At 39.5% G+C, this 27,806-nt stretch overlaps 1 protein-coding gene and 1 long non-coding RNA gene across 4 annotated transcripts; both read right to left on the bottom strand.

Annotated features, from left to right (window-relative positions):
• Positions 1 to 109: 109 nt before the first annotated feature.
• Positions 110 to 25,975, bottom strand: VBP1 (VHL binding protein 1). Of its 3 annotated transcripts, none has more exons than XM_082447901.1 (6): positions 25,883 to 25,975; positions 16,710 to 16,834; positions 6,607 to 6,673; positions 5,541 to 5,639; positions 3,103 to 3,241; positions 110 to 1,176 (listed from the first exon to the last, which is right to left on the bottom strand). In XM_082447901.1, exons 1-6 carry the CDS (start codon positions 25,958 to 25,960, stop codon positions 1,106 to 1,108), a joined length of 579 nt encoding a protein of 192 aa, XP_082304027.1. In that variant the 5' UTR covers positions 25,961 to 25,975; the 3' UTR covers positions 110 to 1,105. The 3 variants fall into 3 exon arrangements, with proteins under 3 accessions (XP_082304027.1, XP_082304025.1, XP_082304026.1); XM_082447899.1 differs by lacking the exon at positions 25,883 to 25,975 and adding an exon at positions 20,298 to 20,436; XM_082447900.1 differs by lacking the exons at positions 5,541 to 5,639; positions 25,883 to 25,975 and adding an exon at positions 20,298 to 20,436.
• LOC309653312 lies at positions 7,697 to 16,697 on the bottom strand. Its single transcript, XR_014259077.1, has 2 exons — positions 16,126 to 16,697; positions 7,697 to 14,877 (listed from the first exon to the last, which is right to left on the bottom strand). It is a non-coding gene; the product is annotated as an uncharacterized lncRNA (long non-coding RNA).
• Positions 25,976 to 27,806: the final 1,831 nt, after the last annotated feature.

Here is a 27,806-nt window from a genome sequence, read left to right as displayed (position 1 = left end):
TTCTTGGGACACGGCTAGTTATGGTGTAAGTAAATAAACTTTACGAGTATGTGAAAAGACCCATGTTAATTTTAGAAAGTATAACATAAAAAAAGGTACTGTGCCACAGTTTTAACTTCACTGTTTTAATATCATGAAATACAAGTACAAAACATTGTACAAGTATACTCTTTACTACATGGAGATGGAATAATACATTTGTGTTTTTACCAGAATCTGTATCACCCAGTACTAGCCACTGTACCAGTGGCTTTCCATAGGGATCTTCTAACACTCTTACGAAGTATTATCATGAATAAAAAAGCTCACAACTCCTTTAAACCATCACAGATTTATATTTATCTTAATATTCCTGTTCAGCTGCTTTGGGGAACTGTTAAGAAGTACAAAATCGCCTCAGGCAAGAGTTTTCAGTGCGTAATTTTGTTATTTCATGTTGGCCAAGATCTCCTTTATGTTAGCATTGCAAAGGCTCTGTGCACTTATATCGGGTTAGAAAGCGTTGTCTCAATAGCCCTCTTACTGTTTAGGAATGCAAATTACCACTTCCTGAAAAGTACAGAATATTACCATAGTTATTGGCTAAGCAGTAATTCATGAAACTGCATTTACATAGGACAAATAACAGCAATAGAGGACCATAAAGCCCCACGTGTGCTAAAGAAAAACAATTTTTCAAATATTCCAACTGTTTTTCCTACCTCTAAACTGGTTTAACCACATCACAAGTGAGAGTAACACCAGCCAATAAAGAAAAAGTAAAATGTGCTAAACTGTCCAAAACTTCAGCTTCTATAGCATATCTCACAGTTTTCAGCCATTTCAGCTAAGACTTTTCTTATAACAAACAAACAAACAAACAAAATGATGAAAGCAGCATTTACTTTGTTGGAAATGCAAAAAATAAAAATACTGCAAATTTCATAAAATATTTGAAACTAATTTTGTTTTTATAAATAAATAAAGTGGTGTTTATCTTTTTTTAAAATTTTAGTCATTCTTGCTGTTAAAAATTATTTAAAGTTATGTCAACTTTTAAGGATAAACTTTGGGGTATTTAAAATAACATGTTTGGAAAATTGAACCACATTTTTAATTGCCAGCATTATGCTTTGTTCTTGGTAGGATCATCTTTGTTTCTTCTTTTTACATCCCAATTATAAACCCTGGCCATATCTGCAAGATTTGTCAAAGAAAATGCAAATGCAATTCTAAAGATAACATTCAACGACTAAGTATTCATTCACACACTGAATCAAAGACAGAAATCACACACAAAAAATACTAGTGACTACAGCAAGGTGTAGTATCATCTGCCAAAAAAGGGAACAAAATTACACCAAAATCAAGTCAAGGCCTCAAATCAATAATTGTTTAGCATATCTAGTCAACTATGGTATTATATTTAACAAATATGTGCTTGACACTGTCAACAGTTTTATAGAGAGCCCCTCATCCATGATATTTCAAAGGTAGTTCAAAGCATACACTGACATGTAATGTTTAAATTATTACAATTATCAATCATTTTATCTCTTACCCTCTGTTTGGCTAACAGGACATTCACCCAATTTATTAAGCATCTATATCTTTTCCTTTCCACAAACACCACCCTGCGTAGGCCTTCACATATCGATTATTTGTTTCATGGATCATGCCTTTGGGGGTACATCCAAAATGCCACCATTGTACTAAAGGTCATCTAGATTTTCTCCAATGTTATCTTCTGGGAATGTTATAGTTTTTTTTTTTTGTCTGAATGAAGTCTCCACATTACCAGTCACGTGCCAACTCCTGCTCTAGGCCTCAAACAGGCCTGCCTTCCCTCACCAACCACTCAACACCTGTCATGTGCTACGTGCTGTGGAGGAGAGAGAGAAAGTGGAGCTCCTACACTTGAAGAGCTCCCAGTCTGGCATGAAAAAGAATAAACCACTATGTGCAACGTGCACTGGGAGCACAGAGGAAAATGTCCAGAAATGTTCTGCTGCTTGAGCCGACATATGAAAGATAAAACAGAGGAACCCAGGTAAACAGGGGGAAATCAGTGTAGATAGGAGGAACCAAGTGTGGACAAAGGACACAGCACATTTGGGGGCCGAGAGAAACCGATCGGGGTTATTTGGAACTTGGGTGCACTGGGAGAGGGCGCCCACGTGCGCACCTTGCATGTGACAAAGAGCACTGAAGCACTATAACCAGAGGAATAAAAACAAGTGTGACTCAGTGAATTCGTGGTGGAGACAGTGTAAAGGACAGATGTGAGGAAACCAGACTAGAAAACTACTGAGTCTAGCTTCTAGAAGGCCAAAATGAGAGTAATAGCAGTGGACAGAGAGGTTTACAAGGGAAAGCTGACAAGAATCTGGTGATTAGTCGGCTTCTGGTGATGAAAGAGAGAGGAGCGAAGGTCGACTCCCACGGTTCTGTGCTGGGTGACTGTGCGGGGCCGACGACTAGGCGACAGGAGCGAGCGGCTGGGTCAACATGCGAGCCCTCCCCCTCGAGCAGAATACCTGCCGCTGCCTGTTCTCTCTGCCTTAAATACAGTCTCAGTCCTATCTTCTCAAAGCCTGCTCTGAACTAATTCCAGCCCACACCTATCTTTCCCTAACTTTAAACTGCCTTGGTGTTGAGTACATGAAGTGAACTTACTTATATTTTGCTGTGAGACGATCATTCAGCAGGTTCACATGTGCAGTTGTAACAGAGCAAGACTTCGCCACTCTTCTTGTTTTGCACTGATCCTCTCACCAGCCCATGCCCCATACAGCTGAGTACAGCTGCAGGAACACAGGAGACCCTTAATAAATACACTACTTGACTAGCTATGAAGATGTCTTGAGAAAATATTTGAAAGAAAAATACTCATTTGCTAAATCGACTTTGCTGTTTCCACACTTTCACACTTCAAATTCAGATTAGTCTATCTATAAAGTTATTAAATATTAGTTCCAAGTATGTCATTTACTACTCTCATAAAATCTGCAACTTAACATCAGTCTAAGAATAAGGACATTCTTTTCATTAAAGCAATGCATGTAAGAACATTGAAAGCATCTTTCTCCTTTCCCCCCTTTGCCTTTTTTTAGGAAAGGATACTGACTTCTGTGGTAGTAAATTGATCTCGAAGAAAGTCGAGGTCTTCCTCAAGAGAATCAAGATTCTTTGTGGCAGTCGATAAATTCTTTTCCAACAACGCCTGAGCTTCATCAATATCATATTCAAGCATTACATTCGCCTGAAGACAGAAAAGCATGACAATGTCCGAACACTGACCCAGTGCTTTACAGGTTAGAGCAGGGATTGGCAAACTACAGCCCTTGGGCCAAATCCGGCCGGCCGCCTTTTGTCCTAAGTTTTATTGAAACCCAGCCATTTCTTTATTCACTTAGACTTGCATGCTACAGTGGCAAAGCTAAGTACTACTTGTGACAGAGACCGTGTGGTCTGCAGAACCAAAAATATTTACTCTCTGGCCTTTAACAGAACATTTACTGACCCCTGGTTTAGAGAATATATTCACATACATTTTATCATTTACTCGTCATAACAACCGTGGTGAGGCAAGTTACCTTCTCTACAGTTAAGAAAACAGAGGCTCCAAGAGGTCAGGTTACCTATGCTTTCTTTCGGGGATACTACATAAATGGAAGAATTACCATAAGAACCAGTACCTTTAGTTACCAAATCCTATCTTTCTACTAGCTCTATTGTGACACCAAATAGTATTACATTCAGATCAACTGAAATAGTTGTTTCTGAGCTTAAGATACCAAAAGTTTTCAAAAACATATGTATTATCTACATTTGATCCATTGAGAGAAACAGCTGGCTTTTACTGCCCCCTTCCTACCTCCAGAGTAAATGCTGACACAGGGGGAACCATACTCCTAGCACCTGACTTAACACCGGGCATTTCCTGAACCACTTTCCTTATCTGACAAATGGAATTTAAAAATTACTCAAAGGATTGTTGGAAGAATTAAATGAGACAACATGAAAGTGCTTAGCACAAAGTAGGTGCTACATTCTTATTGACTGAATATGCCAATCCATGATAATTAGAAAACTGTATAAAAATTCAGATTGGACTAAAAATATTCAGTGCAGAGTAAATCCCTCTCTAAACCCAGACCCACAATCTCATTTCTCAATGACTGATGCTTCTTATTACTTTTTCTTTTCCAGAAAATTTCTATACTTTGCTTACTTTTAACAAGAGAAAATCGAATACATTTAAAAACACTTCATTCATGTCAAAAAACATCAATCATTCATTCAGGAAGTACCCTGTGCCAAGTATATCTCCTTAGTTGATTCACCCCTAAATACTGCCTGATCAGCCTCTCTATTTGACGGTCTAATAGTCACCTCAAGACTGACATGCCCAAAACACAACTCCAAGTCACCCTGCAAACCTGTTAGTCCTTTGCCTGCGATATGAGTTACAAATATTTTTCCTGTTGATTGTCTTTTGACTTTGCTCATGGTTTCTGAGTTTTGAGGCCTGAAAAACCATCCTTATTTCAGGGCTCCAAATAAGTTATCTGTGACTTGGCCTACAATTTTGATGGTGTCAGTATTTCATCACACATTTCAAATGTGATCCACTTGGAATTCACCCTCGTGTAAGGTGGGCTCCAGCCGTAATTCTCTCTCTCTCTCTGTCTCTCTCGCTCCCTGTTGTCCCAGTCTAGTTTATGAAATCATCTTACCCCCACTTGCTGATTAAATGTGCGCCAAGGGAAAGAGAAACAAAGGACAACAACCCCTAGGATCTGGGCTACTGGGTGGGTAGCTGTTCCATTTACAGAACTAAAACTAAACAAGTACGGGAGTTATGCTTGTAGAAGTAAATGTACAAACTCTGAAAAGATTACAGCTAACAGAAATCAGGAGGAGGAACTAAGGGACAGAGAAGTGAGTTTCCATGTACGAACCTGCCTATCTTTCACGGCACGAGACCGCCTCTCAGGGATGACTCTACAGGAGAGCAAGCGGAAATCCTCCCAGGTGGGAGAGCTGAGAGCAGTCGTGACTGGCTGCTTTGTATGGGAACTTGCCTGAGGTAACAAGACCTAGGGATAGCTAGCTGGACAGTCAGGAATGGCTTGGCTGGTCGATCATGGGACTGAGAGGAGTAAAATACGAAAAAATCACAGAGAAGGTCTGTGAAATCATCAAAATTGAAATATATGATTCTTAAAAATGGGTTCTAACCTCAAGGTTTTTGTAATAATCCTTGCCCCCTCAAATTTAGAGATCTTTCTAGAACTAACAAACTCTGATGATGAAGAAACATCTCTCTAAGGTTCAACAGCACCTTCTGTTACATTTAAGAGCTAAAGCATTAGCTGGAGGGGAAGCAGGGCTCTGGTCCGTTTTGTTTTGATTGGGAGGGACTCGAGCGTGTTTCCGCGGCAATCTTCCTCACACCCCGATCCCCCTGAATGCCACCCCTTCGTTCCTTCCACAGCTTCAACAATAACGCTCTACAAATGTCAGCCAAGGAAGCTGTGGCTATTACATTTACTTACCCCCAACCACAGACACACTTTATCAGTAGGAGGAACTGAAGCTTTGCAATACAGGTTATCTGCCAGTAAGAACCTGGTCTCCAGTGAATTGGTGGACTCCTTCAAAAACAATGACAGTACTGTAAACAGTCCATTTTCACACCAAGGTTATAAGGAAGAGATCACAGAGCTGAACCTAAGCCATTTAAAACAGTCCTATCACGCAGACTAAGTAGAGTGGTAAAGAAAGGAATGCTGGAGCCAGACGGATGGGCAGGGAGGCTTGTGCGTTCTGGCTCAGCTCTGAAGGCTGTGGCAAGCAGAGTTCTCACACACTCACCCCCCCCACACACACACACCCCAGTGCCTGGCACAGAGTAAGCACTAGACAAGCGCTATCTATTATTACTTCATCAGTGCTTCATGCTCAACAACCAGTTTTCTGAAGCCTCTTATTAAGTTCATGACATAAAAAACATACTAGAAATGTAGTTATTCTACCAGTCAAGTAATAAATCATATATACATACACATACACATAATATTTTAAATACAATATACTTATGACATTTAACTTTTACAGCCTGCTCATGTAACAAATATTGGATGAGGACTTGGAAGAGTCCCAAATCCAGTTCTGCCAGTAACTAGCTATGTAACAGTGGTCAAGTGTAACCTCTTTGCAAATGTTGCCTCAGCTGTGAAATGAGAACCTGAAACGTCATTTCTAAAATTCTTTCCAGCTCTATAAGTACTGGACTCACTCCTTATTCGCAGAGAGAACAATAACAATAACAACAACAAAAACTGTTAGATGCTGCTACCTCAAAATGACGTTTCCTTTTTGTACTTAAAATAATTTCAAATTGCATTTAAGTTCTGCAGATACTACATATACATAAAATACCCCAAGAAGTGTGGGTCCTAGAATTAAACCTGACTTTTGGTGGAAAGCCACATGTCTGTCTGTGACGTCAGTACACGTGCTCAGGACTGGTTCAAATACCAGTGACCAAGGAGTCAAGGAACACATGTCTCTGCTGAAGTATCCTGGTTTGCTCATGTTTACAAAGAAAAATGCACTTACTTTTTTCTTCTGCATGTACTTTAGAATTTCTAAAGTCTGCTTAATTTCAGGAATCTGACCTTTTAGCCTGTGAATAAGAAAAAGGTTAACTTAGTATTTGGCACCAGGACACAGTCTTACTAGCTTTGCATTTTCTACTGATATGTTTTGAGGACAATTTATAAATATGAACTATTTAAGATACTTTATCTGTAAGATATTTAATAAATTTTGTTTCTTAAAATATTTAAGACATTTCAGACATATTTATTAAAATACTTAGATATAACAGCAAATATTTACGGAATGACTACTGTGCACAGAGTCCTGTTCTATACGTCAAACCCCCCATCATTAGTTAACATTTCTAGAGAACATCATATTCCACAGAGGTGATTCAGAGGTTCTACATTTAATTAGAATTGCATTTTAAATACTCATTTTTAAAATAACATGCATTCAAATACTATATTCTAAATTGAAAACCACCAACTCCCTCAGTCACAGGCAGCTCAGCGCCAGCACGTGCAGGGGCAGCTTCTCAGGTCTGCGCTTCCCACACTGTGAAAGCGCTTGAATGCCTCACACACCACAGTAAGATCCAGCACAACTTTGCGATTCTTTTAAGCTTTGGGTAATTTTTCTTTAACTTTTATGTTGAAAAATACTTTCTTTTCAAGATAGGTAACAACTGTTCTTAAAATTATAAATGGACCACTGTTTGAACACAAGAAACTTAAGAAAACAATGGACATGATGAGACTGATCAGACTCAACAGGTAAGTTCTATTATAGCTACTAGAAACCCAACTAGCCTGGAAAAACTGGACATCCACACATAAAACACATGAATCTAGACACAGACGCTACACATTTCACAGAACTTAAGTTCACATGAATCACATACCTAAAGGTACAATGCAAAACTATAAAGCTCCTAGAAGATAACACAGGAGAAAACCTAAATGACCCTGGGTATGGTGATGACTTTTTAGATACAACACCAAAAGCACAATCCATGAAAGAAATAATTGATATGCTGGACTTTATTAAAATTAACAACTTCCACTCTGCACAAGACCCTGTCAAGAGAACAAAAAGACAAGCCACAGACTGTGGGAAAATATTTATTTGCAAAAGACACATTTGATAACGGACTGGTATCCAAAATACCCAAAGAACTCTCGAAACTCAACAATAAGAAAATGAACAATAGGATTAAAAAAATGGACCAAAGCCTTTAACAGATACCCTACCAAAGATATACACATGGCAAATAAGCATACGAAAAGATGCTCCACATCGTATGTTATCAGAGGATTGCAAATTAAAACGAGATACCGCTACACACCTACTACAATGGCCAAAATCCAGAATACTGACAAGTCCGGATGTTGGTGAGGATGTGGAGCAACAGCCACTTTGGAAGACAGTTTGTCAGGTTCTTACAAAGTAAAAATACTCTCACCATATGATACAGCAATCATGCTCCTTGGTATTTACTCAAAGGAGCTGAAAACTTAGGTCCACACAAAAACTGCACACAAATGCTTATGCAAGCTTTATTCATAATTGCCAAAACTTGGAAGCAACCAAGATGACCTTGGTAGGCAAATGCAGAAATAAACTGTGGTCCATCCAGACAATGGAATAGTATTCACTGCTAACGAGAAATGATCTATCAAGCCACGAAAAGCTATGGAGGAACCCTGAATGCATAGGACTAAGCGAAGGACGCCAACCTGAAAAGGCTGCAGACTGTATGATTCCAGCTATAAGACACTCTGGAAAAGACAAAACTATGGAGACAGTAAAAGGATCCGTGGTTGCCAGGGGTTTAGGAGGGGGAGGGAGGCATGAACATGCTGAGCACAGAGCATTCTTAGGGCAGTGAAACTACCCTGACGATGCTGTAATGGTGGATACATGACATCGTGCATGTGTCCAAACCCACAGAACGTACAACACGAGGGAGAATGCTAATGTAAACTATGGACTTCAGTTAATAATAACGTAGCAATCTTGGCTCATCAATTGTAACAAATGTTCCACTCTGGTGAAGGGTGTTGATAATGGGGAGGCTATGTGTGTGGGGGCGGGGCAGGGGCTATACAGGAAATCTCTGCATCTTCTGCTCAAGTTTGCTATGAAACTAAAACTGGCCTGAAAAATAAAGTGTATTAAAAATAATTTTTAAAAACTACTAGCAACTAATTCCCAAATGAAATCAATCTCACTGACAAGAAAATAAGAGATAAAAATATGCTGAAAACACTCAAAGTCAAACTTAGACAAGAAAGAATGAAACATTTTTAGCTGTTTTTTTGGATTAAAGCTGCCCAAGGCTTTAAAGTGTTTTGCATGGAAAAATGTGCAAAACAGTTCTGGGAGTCCTGTCAAATCACAATGTAATCTGTAAGAAAACAGACTAAGGATACAAAAACAAAGCTGTGGTTCTTTCAAAATACATTTAACAAAATATTATTAGAGATCAGCATGTAAACAAAATTTAAATATGATAATGAAAATGTACTTCCTGAATTATATAAAGGAAGTCACATCATGTGTGAAGAAGGTTAGCACGGCAAACTTTATTACAGCGTGTGCTACTGACCCGGCAAATATGTCAGATAAGCCTGCTGCTTAAAAAATAGTATCACCATCTGGTAGTACAGCCCAGTGAAGAATTGAGAAACACACCCTTAGCACTGATTTTTTTAAAGCGTAGTTTGGAGGCTAATGTTCTGTGAACTCTTTACAATTCAGTATGGATGTCGTAGATCTCTCAATTTTGCTTAGTTTTGTATATGCTGATATAGGTAAATGCTAGAAAGATCTACATGCAATCATTTATAAAATATCTGATACACATATAACATTAGTATGTTCAGATCAAGTTTTTTGGTCATGTAAATGATTTCTATGATTGACTGACAGATTGATTTATAGCTGAGTTGGGTCTTCATAGCTGCGTGCGGGCTTCCTCTAGTTGCGGCGAGCGGGGGCTACTCTTCATTGCGGTGCACGGGCTTCTCATTGCGGTGGCTTCTCTTGCTGCGGAGCATGGGCTCTAGAGCGCAGGCCACTGTGCAAGTCTGAGCAATACACCCTCCCCACCCTGCTCTGTCCCAAAAGACAGCAGCTCTCCTGAACTGTGTGCTTACAGTCTTTTTACTTTTTCAAATAGTTTCATCACATTTATGTGTAACCCTGAGCAATATATTCTTTGCTAGTTTCTTAGCTTAATACAAATAGTCTCATGTTGTATGCATTTTTCTGGGGTTTTGCTTTATAACTCAATTAAGTTCCTAAGATTTGTTCATTCATTTTCACTGCTGTGTAATACCCATTTACAAATATAACACAACTTGTTTATCCACTTCCTATCAACAGACACTTGGATCAGTTCTAGATCTTTGTTATTCTATGAACAATGGAAATCTCTAGGTCCTGGGAGTGGATAGGGAAGTGAGAGGGAAGACAGCAGCTTAGAAGGGAAGTGGATCAAGTCTTCAAAGGGGGAATTTAAGGCTAAAGGGTTAACTTTTTAGGTGTTTTTCCTCCCTCTAAATTGCTGTGGGTGAATCACATTACCTACCCCATCACTGCTACAGGGCAGAAAAACAGTAGAATTGGCCAAAGGCAGGGAGAAGGTCAGGCTGAGGAGCTGAGAACACAGGTACTGGCCCCCAGCAGTTCCCCTTGCCCACTCCCCCTCCCAGGGGAGATGCCAGTGAAAACAGCCAAAGACAGAGGAACGGAAAGAATGTCCCAGAGGAAAGAATGTCCCAGAGGCCGAGGCACCTGGTTGGGGAGAAACAGCATCTGCCCAATGGCCGTGCCGCAGAGTGTAAACCCCGCCCACCAGGAGGGACTTGAATTACTCCTGTTCCCACACACATTAATGGCCAAAGGAACTGATAACCCTGAGGGAATATGAGCTGATGGGGAAAAAAACGGTAATCTGATAAACCTAACTACAAAATAAAATAAAGACAATAAACTCGACAACCTGTACCAGATGAAACAAAATCAAATTCTACAAGATTATACAGTGAGTATTTTAAAATACTTCAAAGAGAAAAGACAGGATATTGGTAACATGAAGAAGAAACAAGTAGCTGTAAGAAGAACCAACCAAAAATACTAGGTATAAAAAGTGTAATGGTTGAAATAAGGAACTCACAGATATCCATTTAATTGCCAAAAGACAAATTACCGAAATAGCAGAAGAGAGGAAATAATAAAGAGACAGGGAAGGCAGAATTAGAAGAGTCAACATCCATATTAACAGGAATCCCAGAAGGAGAGAAGGGGAAAAATTAACAGATGACAGAAAAAATGAAAAAATGATAATCACAAAATTTCCAGTTAGAGAAAGATAAAGCGCATATAATTCATGTGTTAAAGAGTTCACCACAAGAGAATGAAATACTAAATAACTTTTTTTATATACCTATCAATAATTACTTTATGTATTTTTTAAATACATCTTTATTGGAGTATAATTGCTTCACAATACCGTGTCAGTTTCTGCTGTATAACAAAGTGAATCAGCCATATGCATACACATGTCCCCATATCCCGTCCCTCTTGAGCCTCGCTCCCACCCTCCCTATCCCACCCCTCTAGGTCATGGCCAAGCACCAAGCCGATTTCCCTGTGCTATGCTGCTGCTTCTTATACAGCTGAAGGTAAAGTTAAACGACAGGCTGCAACAAAAGATTTACAACACCTGTAAAGAAAAGGTTAGTATCCAAACTACACAGCCATCTGCTGCAAAACAACTCAGTCAAGCACAGAAACAGTTTTTGTTGCACAGCTGGTATCACAGAGGTGAGGGAACTTTCAGAAAAAATAAAAGGGAATAAAACTGGAAAAGGCTTTGAGTTGAGCAGTGAGGACTAGAGAAAAGCAGGCATCTCAAGGCAGGTGACAATACCAGCTGTAGACCTGAGCCTGGGCCCCTGACGCTCAGCTCAATGGGGGAGCTCATATATTAAGTGCAAGAACTTGGAACAGGGCTCAAGCAGTCCAAGGCTGATGAAGACCCACAGCTCCTGCAAAAGCAAAATCCTCTACAGATAAAAGCAATCCACACAGGTATCCATGGTTACAGGAAGCTGACATATAGTTAGTTCAGGAAGAATTTAAGAAAGATATCCTCACAAAGACAAATTATAGTCAGATAAAACAAAAGAGATGACAATCTTGAAAGTATCCAAAAAGAAAAATTAGTTTATCTAAAAAGATTTAAAATAATAACCATATGTTGTTTACATGGAACACCCTTAAATATAAATAATAAATAAGTTGAAACAAAAGGGATTGGAAAAGAGACACCAGGAAAATGTTAGCCACCACTCCTGGGTATATATCTGGAAAAAACTATAATTCGAAAAGATACATGCACCCCACTGTTCATTGCAGCACTATTTACAATAGCCAAGACATGGAAGCAACCTAAATGTCCATCAACAGATGAATCGATAAAGAAGACACGTTACATGTATACAATGGAATATTAGCCATAAAAAAGAACAAAATAATGCCATTTGCAGCAACATGGATGGACCTACAGATTGTCATACTGAGCGAAGTAACTCAGAGAAAGACAAATATCATATGATATTGCTTATATGTGGAATCTAAAAAAAATGGTACAAATGAACTTATTTAGAAAACAGAAATAGAGTCACAGATGTAGAAAACAAACTTATGGTTACCAGAGGGGGAAGGGGGGAGGGATAAATTGGGAGATTGGGATTGACATATACACACTACTATACATAAAATAGATAACTAATAAGAACCTACTGTACAGCACAGGGAACTCTACTCAATACTCTGTAATGACCTATATGGGAAAAGAATCTAAAAAAGAATGGATATATGTATGTGTATAACTGACTCACTTTACTGTACACCTGAAACTAGCACATTGTAAATCGACTATACTCTAATAAATTTTTTTTTAAATATTAGCCAAAAGAAAGCCAGAGTAGCTCTAAGTGTCCAACAAAACTGACTAAAACAATAAGCATTATTTTACATAGGGTTAAATTCACCAAGAAGACTTTGTAATTCTCAAATTGCATGCACCTAATAGAATAGACTAAAAAGCTTTAAAAAAAAAGGATAGAAATTGTTTCAGGTTAAGCTAGCAGCAGACTAGCATTTGCACCTCTAACTGTTCACGTAGCAGAGAGCTGCTGAGGTGATAGGAGCTACAGGGCTATTCCTGCAAGGGAACAAAGTGACAGGTGAGCTGATTTCCTGCAGCCACTTTTTACCAAAGAGTACATGAAGGGACATTTCTCTTTATGGAAATATGCCAGCTTATTAATAAATAAAAAAATAAATAACAATTAGAACATCATCATTTTGCAACTTATAATTAATGGATCTAGGAATTCAGTATCATTCTAAGAAACAACTAGATACTATCTGCCTCTTAATGGAGAAACAATACACAAACCTATGAAACAATGTTGCCAAAAAAGAAAAAAAACAAAGAAACGAAAGAGAAGAAAAACCTGACTATGAACAAGACTGCATATACAACTATCAACTTATAATAAATAGAAAGGGCAAAGAAACATGCTTGAAAATCCCACAATTGCTTTGAAATTTAGCAACATGCTTCTGAATAACCCATAGATTATGAATCTAAATGTGAAAGATAAAACAATAAAGCTTTGAGAGGGGCTTCCCTGGTGGCGCAGTGGTTGAGAGTCTGCCTGCCAATGCAGGGGACACGGGTTCGAGCCCTGGTCTGGGAAGATCCCACATGCCGCGGAGCAGCTGGGCCCGTGAGCCACAGTTACTGAGCCTGCGCGTCTGGAGCCTGTGCTCCGCAACAAGAGAGGCTGCGATAGTGAGAGGCCCGCGCACCGCGATGAAGAGCGGCCCCCGCTTGCCACAACTAGAGAAAGCCCTCGCACAGAAACGAAGACCCAACACAGCCACAAATAAATAAATAAATAAATAACTTTAAAAAAAAAAAAAAAAAAAGCTTTGAGAATAAAACATTAAGAGAATATCTTCATGAACTTGGGATATTTCTTAAATAGGACACAAAAAGCACTAACCATTAAGGAAAAATTCTTAAATCAAACTACATTAAAAATAAAGGGTGATGACTCAAACAGTATATCCACAGTGCTTCCATTTAAAAAAAGAAATCGGAAGCCTACCATATACCACACATAAAAATAAACTTCCGATGGATTAAGAAGTTAGATATGAAAATGAAAAATTTTAAGACTTTTAGAAGAACACTTAGGAGTATGTCTTTTTGAACATGGAATACAAAATAGCATTTCTTAAACAATACACAAAAAGCACTAACTACTAAGAGAACTTTTGACTTAAAACATTTAAATTAAGAACTACTCATCAAAAGAAATCATAAGGGGAAAAAAAAGACAAATTACAAAAGCAAGAAAAATTTCTCACATATAACCTAAAAGGACTAGTATCCAATATATAAAGAATTCCTACAAATAAAAAAAGACAACCAACCCATTGTTAAATGAATAAAACTCTTCAAAAAAGTTTTCCACATTTGCTGTCTCCATCATTCTTCTTTGAACCACTGGGCCAACACTGTTCCCATCCAGAACACCAATGACTTCCACTTTGCTAAGTCCAAGTCCATTCTCAGTCCTTATCGCACTTGGGTGAGCCATCCGCAGCATTTGACACAGGTGATCATTCCCTCCTCCATGATACATTTTCTTAGCTAGGCTTCCAGAACCCCATGATCTCCCAGTTTTTCTGACCTCACTTAAAGCTTCTTTTCAGTCTTTTTTGCTGGTGTTCCCTCTTCTCCCTAACTTCTTACTGTTGCAATGTCCAGATCTTTGATCTTCTCTTCACTTGATGCACTCTCTTGGTGATGGACCTCATTCAGTCCCCTGGCTTTAAATGACTCCCAAATTTTTATCTCCAGCCCAGATCGCTCCCAAAAGTCACATTTATATATTTAACTGTCTACCTAACACCTCCACCTGGATGTCCAAAAGGCATCTCAAATGTGTCCAGAATTGAATTCCTCCTGATCTTCCCCCAAACCTGCTCCACCCACAGTCTTCTCAGATGGTGGTAACTCTCCCTTCCAGTTGCTCAGACCTGGGAGCCATCCCACATGCCTCCACAGTACTAGTGTTACCAAGGTAACTGTGACACACGGATTCCCTCCGCTTCCCCAAGGCTTGGTCCTGAGGTCCATTTTCTTCTCTTATCTGTAACTTCCGTGCAAATGACCTCAAAGCCAATGGCTTTATGCTTCTTTTTGAAATTAAAATAAACTTTTATTATAAAAGCAGTAAATGTACATTGTAGGAAATTAAGAATACAGGTAAGCAAAATAAGAAAAATGCCATTTCCCACCACCCAAAAATTACCACTGTTAATATAACATTAGTGTCAATTCTTCCAGGTATTTCTGTGCACACACACATTTTTTCCCCAAATAAGAAGAGATAATGTTCATAGTGTTTTCTATCCTTTTTCCTATTAACACCCCTCATCTGTCCATGTTGATGACTTTTCATATCATCTAACACCTAGCCCTATTCAAATTTCCTCAGTTGTCACCAAAATCAAATGAGAAAATATATCTAAAAACAAACTTTTGGTTTGTTTTTTGTTGTTTTTTTTTTTTGGTTGCGCCGCATGGCTTGTGGGATCTTAGTTCCCTGACCAGGGATTGAACCCGCACCCTCGGCAGTGAAAGCGCGGAGTCCTAACCACTGGACCGCCAGGGAATTCTCATCTAAAAACAAACTTTTGTATTTTTGCATAAGTGGTACCCTCACGCCCAGACTACCCTTCCTCACTGGAGCCTGCCTCCAAACTCATAACCAGGCTTCAAAATTCTACATGGCCATCTGCTTCTCTTGGAAGTTTCCCCTGAATCCCTCTGTCCCCCTTCAGATCACCCGTTCCCCTATGCTCTCATTACTGTGCACCATAACACCTTGACTGCTATACTCTGTGTACTTATTTAAATATCTATCATGCCCCTAGACCATAACCCTGTTGAAAGCAGATACTGGACCTTATTTCACCCAAAACAGTATCTGGCACCTATTAGGAATTCCATAAACATTCAACTGACAGAAGAATGCTGTCACATGTGTATAGCAGGTATCTATAGGTATTTATTACTGTGAATTGATTTCGTAAGCTACTATGAACATACAGGGGAATAAAGGATCGAGAGCAAGAATACTTCTTCCCTATCACTTATGAAGTCTTGGCAAAGTCACAACTTCTGTGGGTTTCTCATCTCATCGGCAAAATGAAAAGAATGAACTAGACATTTAAGATGTTACGATCCTAGATGCTCTGGAATAAGGACTTCAATATTCATTCTATTACGTTTTCAAAAGCATCTTTAGACTGACAATACCAAAGTGATGGTGAGAATGAAGAACAACTGGAACTCCCATACATTGCTGGTGGCAGTGTAATATGCTAAAGCCACCTAGGAGGACTTTTGGCAGTTTCTTATAAAATTAAACATACACTTACCATACAAGTCAGCAATTCTACCCCTTGGATAATTACCCAGGAGAAATGAAAACATATGTCCACCCAAAGACCTAAAACCAAATGGGGAAACAAACCATATGTCCATCGACAAGCAAATAGATAAAAACAGACAAAAACTGTGGTACATCCACATACAATGGAAAATGACTCAGCACTAAAAAGAAACTAATTTACTGATACACACAACACCATGGATGACTCTCAAAAAGCATTATACTAAGTGTAATAAGCCTGACGTAAAACAGTAGTTACTATATGCTTCCATTTATATGAAGTTCAAGAAGAGACAAAACTAATTTATGGTGAAAATAATCAGAACAGTGGTTGTCTCTGGGAGTGCGCAGGGTTGGGCGGAAAGGGGCAGGAGGAAACTTCCTGAGGTAACAGAAATGTTCCATATATTGATCTGGGCAATGGTTACAGAAGTGGATACATTTATCAAAACTCATCAAACTGAACATTCAACGCATAGACATTTTATGTGTATGCAAATTATGTCTCGATCTTCTAAAAGTTTAAGCTATACAATATTAATTTTAAAAACTTAGAAATTTTGCACTTACCTCCTTTTCTTTTGAGCAAGGTTGAGCTCCATAAACTTATACTTCTGGTACTGTTCATCCAGCTTCTTCAGTACTGTATCTGCAGTCTCATTCCCAGGCTGTTTCATGAAGGAATCTACATCTTCCTTTAATATCAAAAAGAATACATTACAAATTTTAGAATTCATACCTCTGATTTTTGACTGCTTTAGCTTTATTTTTAAACATAAAAAGAGCTTGTGTTTCTTTTTCTCCAAAGGCTTGTTTTTAACTAAAAAAGTAGTTATAAAAAGTTAGAGACCATTTCAGACAGTGCACATACATTATGTAGCTAATTTATTATTCTTCCACCTTCCTCTTTTTATTTATATATAGGAAAAGAAAGATGACCTTGTCTGCTTTATACATCCGCCATGCAGCACTAGCAATAAATATGAAAATTACCAACAGTCAAGCACATTGCCTACTCATGTGCCCTAGCCACAAAACGATTCAACAGGCTGTGTGCCAAAATCATAGGTTTTATTACCGAAATTTTTAACTCAACAAGTTCTGCCACAGATATCATGCTAAATATGCTCATTAGGATCCCAAAACAAGTCACAACTGCTTCCTTGAGTATCAAGTGGTTGAAATAAAGTAAGCCTAAAAGGCAAACTGAACAATCTTTTGTAACAGGAATAAATAAGCAAAAGAAAAGCAATAAAACTGAACTGCATTTTTTTTAATGTATACTGCACATGCTGGTCCTTGAAGAAAAGCTAGTTAATTAGTTAAGGATCAGGAACTAAGTGAAACTATATGGAAACTTTAAGGAGATTCTGTAACAGCCTTCTAGTAGTTTAAAGAACTTTAGTCCTTCATTGCAATTAAGTTAAATTCAATTATCTCACAGTTTCTGGGATCTCTACATCATTATTCTTATACATGCTTACTAGCTATAAGGGAGTATTTCAGCAGAAGCAAGGCAAGAAGAAAAAAGAAGAGAAACACAGCAAAGGAGTGAACTATGAAGCAATCAAGCTAGAGACTGTGAAAGAAATTGAAAAGGTGAGGCTGAGGCAATGGCTGAGTTCTGCATGGAGATGAAATGCATGCAGTTAAAATGCAGATAAATGCATTTTGGAGATAAAATGGAGATAGCATCTTCCTAGAACGCACACTGTAGGATGAGAAATGTCAAAGTTTTTAGCACATGTTATTAGAAGCTTAGACTCTAGCAAGGAGAATTAACTACAGCAGCATAGGTTTGTGGTTAAGAGACAGGGGCTGCCTGGTTTGAATGCTGGCTTCATCACATACTAGATGACCTTGGGCAAGTTATTTAACCTTTCTCTTTGGCTCAATTTCCTCATCTGTAAAAAGAAAAAAAGGACCTTTTCCTCACAGGGGATTAAATGAGTTAGCACGTGTAAAGTACTTACAAGAGTACACAACAGCTAGTAAGTGTTCAACATTAGATATGTATAAGTGAACAGATAAAGGTGCCAAGAATTCCATCTTGGGGTGGTGGTCAGGAAGAACTACAGGGAGGTCATATCTGAACTAGATGTTGAGAGATGGAGAGGTCAACAAATGGACAAGGCGGGAAAGGGACAATTAAAGAAGAGAAAGAAAACAAATTACTGCATCAACGGGAATGGGGAAAAGGCAAGGTGTGACTTTTAACCACTATCATCACAGAAACTAATATATATTAAGCATCTACTTGCAATACTGAAAGCACAGTCTCTGTTTCTCGGGGCAACTCTACCTACCGTTACTCCTATTTCAGTTAAAGAAACGGAGGCTCAGATTGTAAAATAATATGCTCAAGATTAAGCAGCAACTGGGAAGTAGAGGCATGATTCAAACCTTGTTCTATTTAGAAACCACTGTTCTTTCTATAATACCATGCTATTCCGATTAGTTTAGGAACATACAAATATTTATGTAAATTTGGATTATTTATTATATCATATTGATAGAAATGTTAAGGTCTAGAAAAGATAACTTGTGACATTTTAGGGAAAATGCATTTTAAGATAACAGCTTATAAAGCCCTTTGATAAAGGTTATCCTCCTGAATTAGATTTCTGAAGCCATCTCTGGCTGAGCACCATGGGTGTGGTATTTTAAGGCACTATGGAAATTCAATCAACACTTAGTTATGAGCTTATACTGTGTCAGGTACTGTGCTAGCGGCAGGAGAAATGACAGGGGGCAAGATAATGACCTAACTTCCCTCCCAGTGGCAGAGCATGGCATAGAAGTAGAGCTCTGCAGCCCCACAGATTGCCCAAGTTCAAAGCCTGGGGAACTCACTTACACCCTGTGTGACTTGGAGCAAGTTACTCGAGGGCTCTGTGCCTCTGTTTCAACATGTACAAAATGAGAATAACAGTATCTGCCTCTTACAGTTTTGTAAAAGCATTAGGAAAGTGCCCGGTATTCAACAAATTTTCTCTCTTGTTGACAGTTACCTGGGAGATGAGTGGAAAGAAATAAATGGCACGGCTCAGGGAGAAAAAACAAAATAACTGAAGAAAATAGTACAAAACCGAATCAGCAAATGCAAATATGCACAGAATGTATATAAAAGTGGTGTAAATAAAAGAATAAATAAAAGAAATGGGTCTTTTGAAGGCTGGAAGATACCATGAACAAAAAGGTAGAGACAAGGCAATATAGGTACAAACCAAAAGGTTGAGAAATTTCCATTAAGATTTTATAGAAGTTCAGGCAGAACTGAGTGGAGAAAGATGGGCGATACTGGCCTGGAAGGCCGCTCAGGTTTTCTCTCATTATTCAAATAATATCCAAATACTATTTCGAGAACAGCCTTACGGGGGGACAGGATTGAAAGCACTACTTGTTTCCCTCTATTTGGCCTTGGGTTGGTCTCCCTGCTCTGTGAAGCCTCCAACATCGCATTCCCTGCTTCCTCTCTCAACTGCACACGATTTATTCTCTAAGTCGTTAAGACCGTTTAGCTAAAAGCAAATGTGCTTACACAGCGGCTTCACTTAGACACCTTCTGGTGACCGCCCGTGGCCGACTGGCTAAAGCCGCAGGGGCCCAGCGGGCCACACAAGGCCTGCAAGGTCTCCCCGGTCCGACGCTCCCCTCCACCTTCTTCCGAGGCAACTGGCCACCGCAGCCCTTCAACACACTAGGTGCCATTTCCTATGTTCACACCTGAGCTCCTCTGCCTGCTCACTGTACCCTGTCACCATCTGCGCATCGGCCTCCCCGGCATCTAGGCTGACTCTCAAGCTTCTCACCGCCTCCGTTTTTCCGGGAAGTAGGGTCGAAATCCCGCGTCGGGGATGGGCTGGTGGGGGGGGGGGGAGGCGGTCCCTGAGAGCGGCCCCGCTCCCGCTCCTGCTCCTGAGTCCTTCGCCCCGCGCCCCCCCATCTTCTGGGGCCTTCTCGGACCGCGCGCCCCCCGGCGGGTCCTGACACAGCTCAGTCGGTCCTGGCACGGAGGGGGAGAGCGGACGGAGCGCTCTCTCCGCGGTCCTTTAGCTCAATTCCTTCCCCCAACAACCGAGGCCGGGCTGGGGGCCAAGAATGAAGGGGTAGCCCACAGCGTAGCGTCAAGATACCGAGCACCAGCGTGTCTCTTACCACGAAAACGGCCTCAGGAATCCCCAGGTGGAGCCGCCGCCCGTTCCCTCCGGCCACTTCTCCCGAACCACAATCATCCTTACCGGCCGCCATCTTGGGGAAGCAAGCGCGCGACTAACGGCCTGTCGAGCTGCCTGTAGCCGGGGGCCTGTGATTGGCTCGCTCACAACGGCAGGCCCGCCCCTCGCTTGTGAGTCTGCGCATTCATTGGCTCACAGGAAGTAGCCGCCCCTTACCCGTCGGACGAGTCCCCCAACCTCTGGGTTCTAATTGGTTGCGCGCAGGTGATTGACAAGCGTGGAAGGACTGCCGAGGCGAAGCTGGCTCTGCTGGGAGGACCAATACCTAGTCCTGGGAAAAGGGATTCCGGGGGTTTTGTGGGTGGGCTGGCTGGAGGACCCTGACAATCGGGGACCAAGCCGGAACGGAGCCCACTACCACCCCAGAACACGCGGCACTCTCCAGAATAGCCTTCGAAGCGACCCGATCCCTTCTCGGATTCAAGCAAATCGGGATCTAGACGCCACCACAGGGCCTGGGTCTCGGTGTCTTTCTGGGCCCACCATATTCACGAGCTTCCTGGCCCTTGAAGGGGACTTGTTTTGTGCCTGCTTCCGGGTGGACCCAGTGGCTTCATCCTAATAAACACTCCGCCCATTTTGTCACAATTTACCGAAAGCCACCTTTGATCAGACTCTCAGCACCCCAGCTCAAACGTTTTCAAAACTTCACAGTGTGCATAGAAAATCCTAAGAACTCTTCCGATGCTTCTAGGCCCAACGCATTCCCCAAGATCATCCACCACTGCAACCCTTTGAAAGCAAGTCATTATTCTTCTATCTGTTTTCTGACATCTAACCACCGTGTTTGTTCCTGCGTTTGCCTGCACTGTAGTGCTTCACAGTACACCGGTGCTTCATCCACTCACACAAAGCCTACCATGAGACAGGCCCTGTCTGAATAAAGGATAAATGTCAGTTTCCTTACTTAGTGGGGACACATATATAATAATAGTGATTAACATTTAATAAAAACGAACTATGTGCAAATCACTGAGTCATGTTCTTTAAACCCCACAGCTCAGTGTCCCTAATATCACCCCTAGTTTGCAGACAAGTAAAGGGACTTAAAATGAACGATTGGTAAGATAATAGAATCAATGTTATAACCGTGACATACGGGGTAGGAAAGGAGCACAGGTGAAGACACTACGTAAGTCATTTTAAAATGAGAATTACAACACGTACCAACAAGGCTGTTGTAAAGATTAAATGAGATTATGTATGTAGAATACCTAATAAGTACTTGCCACACAGTAGGGCTAAAGCAATGAGGAAACTAGGCGAGGCTGAAGAAGTGCGAAGAGGGAGCGGATGAAACTGCAAAAGTGGGGGAGAGGGGTGGGGCAAAAGGACTGGGGAGCCGGAGGGTCTGGAAAACTTGGGAGATGACAGGGCCTGAGGAATGAGGAGGGAGGTGGGGCCAGAGGTTGGGTAATGAGGAGGGGCTGAAGGAATGAGGAAGGTGGGTGGGACAGAGGACTGAGCTAGAGGACGGGTGCCAGGAGAGGGGAGTACTAGAGAAGACGCTGGAGCTGGAAGAGTGAAACAGTTGGGCGGACCTGTAGAACTGGAGAGATGTGAGGACCCAGGGGACTAGAGAGAAGGTAGGGGGTTGGAGGACTGCGGAGAGGGGCAGGGCAGAGGAATGTGGGCGGGGCTTTGAACTGGACTGAGTGGTGAAGGACTGGCTCCGACGACGGAGGGTTTAGGGGACTGGAAAGAGGGCTGGACTAGAGGAAGCGGGGGTTGGGAGCTGTAGAACTGTCAGTAGGACTAGAGGGTGCCAGGGCTGAGGCCTTGGAATACACGCGATGGATGACAGGGGGAGCCTCTATATAGTAGTAACAGAAACTTAGAATATGAAATTAAACAATACCATTATGTTAGAATTAAAAAACATGAAACTGTTGGTAGTTATATAATGAAAAGTGCTAGATACTGTTAAAAATCCCAAATCGATAGAGAGAAATTAAAGAATGCCTGAAGAAATTAATTGTTATACTTCATGATTTGGAATTACTGATTTTGTTAGGATGTCTTACGTCTATTTTCTCCAAATTTAACTATAGATTCGATGTAGTCCTAATCAGCATAGAAATTGATCAGTTGACTGTAATATTTTATGTAATTCAAAGAAAATGTGAATACCTGAAACAATCTTGAAAAATATGAATAAACATGGAAGACTAATACTACCTGATTTTGAGACCTACAGAAAACCATGGTAATCAAGACAGTGTGTTATTGGACTAAGGATAGACCTTTGGATCAACAGAACAAAAAAGAAAAAATAGACCCATAAATATGCTGTCAGTTGGTTTTTGAGAAAAGTACCAAGACAATCCAAGGGGAAGGGAATTTGTTTTTCCCAAATGTTGCAAGAACAACTGGATAACTATATAGAAAAAGTAAACCTCTACCCCTACCTGTCACCAAACACAAAAATGTATGGGGCACGGGTTCAATCCCTGGTGGGACAACTAAGATCCCACATGCCACGTGGCGTGGCCAAAAAATATATATATCTCAAAACCAAAGAAAAACATTAAAATGGGCAAAATAGTTGGACGCTTCACACACTAAAAGAGATGTTGGAATGGCCAATAAGTGTATGAAAAGTTGCTTAGTCATCAGGGAAAGGTAAATTAAACCACTATGTCATATTACTTACAAACCCACTAGAATGGCCAAAATTTAAAATACGGATTTTGGGCAAGAATTTGGAGCAGTAGAATTCTCATACACTGCTCGTGGAATAAAGTGGTACAGTAATTTTTGGACAACTTTTGGCAGTCTTAATTTTAGATAAACACCTACTCTGTGACCCAGCCATTCTACTCCTAGGTATTTACCCAAGAGATAGATCCACATTTATCCACAAAAAGATTAAAACAAGAATGTTTATTTGCTGTACAGTAGAAACTAACACAATATTATAAAGCAACTATACTCCAATAAAAATTTTAAAAAAATAAAATCAAAGTTAGATTGTAAATCAACTATATTCCAATAAAAATTTTTTTAAAAATAAAAATTGAATTAAAAAAATAAAATAAAATCAAAGTTAGGAGTAATATAAATAAAATGAATTTAAAAATTAAAAAAAGAATGTTTATAGAGTTTGTATGTGTATATCAATTTAAATTTTAGTTTAAAAATAATGAGTATGAAGAAATATATCTTCAGATAAAAACTGAGTTTATCACCAGCATAACTACATTAAATAAACTTCTAAAAGATGTACCTGAAGAAGAGGGAAATGATTCCAATGCAAGAAGAAATGGTGAACAAAGAATTTGTGAACACATTGCTAAGTGTAAGCAAAAACGTTTCTCTCTAACACTTTTAATTTGGGGGGCTAACAAAATGGGACAGGACTAAAATATTGGGTCACTATAGTCCATAAGTTGGGAGGGAATACCCTTGTAGTTTAGAAGTGTTCTGAGGTCCTTGTGTTATTTGAGAGAGGAGATTAAGATGATATATTTTTTAACATCTTTATTGGAGTATAATTGCTTTACAATGGTGTGTTAGTTTCTGCTTTATAACAAAGTGAATCAGCTATACATATACATATATCCCCATATCCCCTCCCTCTTGCGTCTCCCTCCCACCCTCCCTATCCCACCCCTCTAGGTGGTCACAAAGCACCGAGCTGATCTCCCTGTGCTATGCGGCTGCTTCCCACTAGCTATCTATTTTACATTTGGTAGTGTATATATGTCCACGCCACTCTCTCACTTCATCCCAACTTACCCTTCCCCCTCCCCGTGTCCTCAAGTCCATTCTCTACGTCTGTGTCTTTATTCCCGTCCTGCCCCTAGGTTCATCGGAACCAATTTTTTTTTTTTTAGATTCTATATATATGTGTTAGCAAACAGTATTTGTTTTTCTCTTTCTGACTTACTTCACTCTGTATGACAGACTCTAGGTCCATCCACCTCTCTACAAATAACTCAATTTCATTTCTTTTTATGGCTCAGTAATATTCCATTGTGTATATGTGCCACATCTTCTTTATCCCTTCATCTGTCGATGGACACTCAGGTTGCTTCCATGTCCTGGCTATTGTAAATAGTGCTGCAATGAACATTGTGGTACATGTCTCTTTTTGAATTATGGTTTTCTCAGGGTATGTGCCCACTAGTGGGATTACTGGGTCATATGGTAGTTCTATTTTTAGTCTTTTAAGGAACCTCCGTACTGTTCTCCATAGTGGCTGTATCAATTTACATTCCCACCAACAGTGCAAGAGGGTTCCCTTTTCTCCACACCCTCTCCAGCATTTATTGTTTGTAGACTTCTTGATGATGGCCATTCTGACCGGTGTGAGGTGATACCTCATTGTAGTTTTGATTTGCATTTCTCTAATGATTAGTGATGTTGAGCAGGAGATTAAGATATTAAGTTTAGTTTTTGATAATTTTGCAGGATAAAGTTTCAAGGCTAACTATTAAAACAAGAGAAAGAGTGCATCACCTCAAAAACACTGAATGAAGAATCTCAAGAGTATTGAATGTGCAAATGGATGTTTATTTTACTTGGAAGATGTGGATGATTCAATCAGCCTGTAGAGAGATCATCATTTGTTTTCACCTCTGATTTGGAATCTTTTTGCTTTGGTACTTCTTCATGGATTCTGTCTCTGTGAAAGAAAGACACATGTGTATATCTTTCATTATTTCCACATATTTTTCCTTGTGGTTATAAAATAAATTACAAATAGTTTTACACAAAACTCTGGTTAGTCTTCTCATTATCTAAGACTCGAAGCTTTGTCAGGCCTCCTAAAACAAACATTCAGGAACCAGGTGGCCCCAAGTGCATGGACTGAAGGCAGAAACCTTGTAAAGACTCTTCTAGAAAACAACACTCTGAGGCAATGAACACCTGCATCATGACACTTCCCCATATGCTTCAGCTGCACCTCATCCATGTTACCACTGCTTGCTTCCACTTCTGTGCTCAAGCTGTTTCCTCTGCCTCTAATGTCAAACTTCTATCATCTATACACCCACTAGTTGAAATTCTCCTTATCATTTGGTACACAATGCCCTGAAACCTTTTATCCCTGGATTAATTGTTCCCTCCTTTGACCTCCCATAGTGCTTTGGCTTTCCTATCTGTTTATATGCTTGTCTGCAATATTGTTTCCCCTCTCCATTGACTGGCTATCCATTTTAAAATATAGCATTCAACTTAGGTATCACTTCCTTAGGAAAGCTGTGCCTGAAACCTCCAGACTGAGCTACCCACCTCTCCAGCACTGATCTCAGTTGCGTTTGTTGAATGAATGAATAAAAGGCTTGCTGACTAGGTATCAGAACCCAGTTGATGTTTAACAACACAAGTTTGTAGAGGATTGGCTTTATACAGTTCTGTGTCTCTTTACAATGCTGAAAAGGTTAGAGTTCGTTTTTCTTCTATGAGACACCAACAATGCACAAAAGATTATACAACTCTGTTCTAACATGTGACTGCACATCCCTACCAAGGACCTAAGTAACAACAGGTCAAACATACGTTATTTCTTGTGGATGGAGCAGAAGGCTTGCTGGTCCTTAAGCCTGGTTGGGTATAAATCATGGGTTGAGGTGCCATTAGGAAAGGAGCTCCCATTGGAGTTGGAACCTATGAATTCAAATGCAAAAGAAAACAAAAAAAAAACTTAATTAGTATTTTATTGCTCCCCTAAAACAATAGTACCAAGAGGACAAGTAACCACTCTAGAGCAAATATTACATTTAAAGAATGTCAACTGAGAAGATGCCAGCTGAGTAGTGGCAGACCCTGGAGATAAACGTGAATGACAAACTAGAATTTGAAATATCGATATTTCACTCAGATGCTGCTGGAATATTCTGTATTCAGTGAAAATGAAATATCACTAGTTTACAAACCAAGTGCTTTGCAGTTTCTGAAGAAGTAACAGCAACTTGCACTGAAGAAGCTGTTGAAAAACCTCCAAAGAAGAAAACAAAAAAGATGACCCAGAGCCATATGAAGTGGAAGGGATATGGTAATATGGGGGTTACTTGTGATTGAGATAAGAACAACAGTGGGCAGGCAGAATCCTTACTGGAATAGTTTCAAGAGAGAATGAGAGGAAAAAATACAACAAACTAGTGAATATAACAAAAAAGAAGCAAACAGATATAGAGAACAAACTAGTGGTTACCAGTGGGGAGAGGGAAGGGGGAGGGGCAAGATAGGGGTAGGGGAATAAGAGATACAAACTACTATGTATAAAATAAATTAGCTACAGGGATATATTGTACAGCACAGGGAATATGCTGTGTATTCACAGCATATTCACAGAATATCCAATATTTTATAATAAGTTTAAAGAGAGTATAGCCTTTAAAAATTGTAACTCACTATATTGTACACCTGTAACTTGTAAATATTGTATGTCAACTGTACTTCAATTTTTAAAAAAACTTCAAAAATCATTCAAAGACAAATATCATATGATATCGCTTATATGTGGAATCTTAAAAAATGATACAAATGAAGTTACCTACAAAACAGAAATAGACTCACAGACATCGAAAACAAACTTATAGTTACCGAAGGGTAAAGGCCAGGAGGAAGGATAAATTGGGAGATTGGGATTGACATATACACACTACTATATATAAAATAGATAACTAATAAGGACCTACTGTATAGCACAGGCAACTCTACTCAATACTCCATAATGGCCTATACAGGAAAAGAATCTAAAAAAGAGCGGTTATATGTATATGTATGACTGATTCACTTTGTTGTACACCTGAAACTAACACAACATTATAAATCAACTATACTCTAGTAAAAAAAATTTTTTTAAACTTCAAAAAAAAAAAAACAGGGAATGAGAGGAAAAGAAGTAGTTACACAGCCTATAGAGAACTATTTTAAGGAATTTTTCAGGAAAGGGATAAAATATACTACTAAATGGTAGTATATTCATATGTGAAATACCACTGAGCCATTATAATTAATGTATTAATTATGTACCAATCTAGACAGATCTCAAAAACATAAATATAAAATAATACCAATTATAATCAATTTTTAAAAATCATTTAGAAGAGTACTACATATTTTTCCTTAGTAAAAGTATGAAAATGTTCTGGAAGGCCATACATAAAATTCACAGTCATTGTCTCTGGAGTGGCAGAGGGTGACTGGGACTAGGGATGACCCAAGGAGACTTTGGTCTTATTTGTAAAATTTCATTAAAAAATGATCTGGAAAAATTATGACAAAATGTTAACATTTAGTAATTCAGAATGTTGAAGCAAGGACGTCTGTTATCCTCTATACTTTCCCATATTTTAATTGTTCTTCTAAATTGACACCAACAGCAAAAGCATGAGTGAATTGGTGGTGAGGGTAAAGGACTTCAGAGTTTCCATTACTCATATTACATCACGTAAAATTTATGCGATGCACTGAGGCT

Source organism: Balaenoptera physalus (genome assembly GCF_965194825.1).
Source record: "Balaenoptera physalus genome assembly, chromosome: X".
Classification (NCBI taxonomy): domain Eukaryota; kingdom Metazoa; phylum Chordata; class Mammalia; order Artiodactyla; family Balaenopteridae; genus Balaenoptera; species Balaenoptera physalus.
The sequence above is the reverse complement of the archived record's forward strand: the minus strand, read 5'-3'. Positions and strand labels throughout refer to the sequence as shown.

Coding starts and splice junctions, on each gene's coding strand:
- VBP1 (XM_082447899.1), bottom strand. CDS start 20,390: ATGGCGGCCGGTAAGGATGATTGTGGTTCGGGAGAAGTGGCCGGAGGG. Junction 16,835..20,297: donor TTCCTGAGGCCGTTTTCGTG/GTAAGAGACACG, acceptor TTGATATTAAAG/GAAGATGTAGATTCCTTCAT. Junction 3,242..5,540: donor AAGTGTGTCTGTGGTTGGGG/GTAAGTAAATGT, acceptor TTCTGTCTTCAG/GCGAATGTAATGCTTGAATA.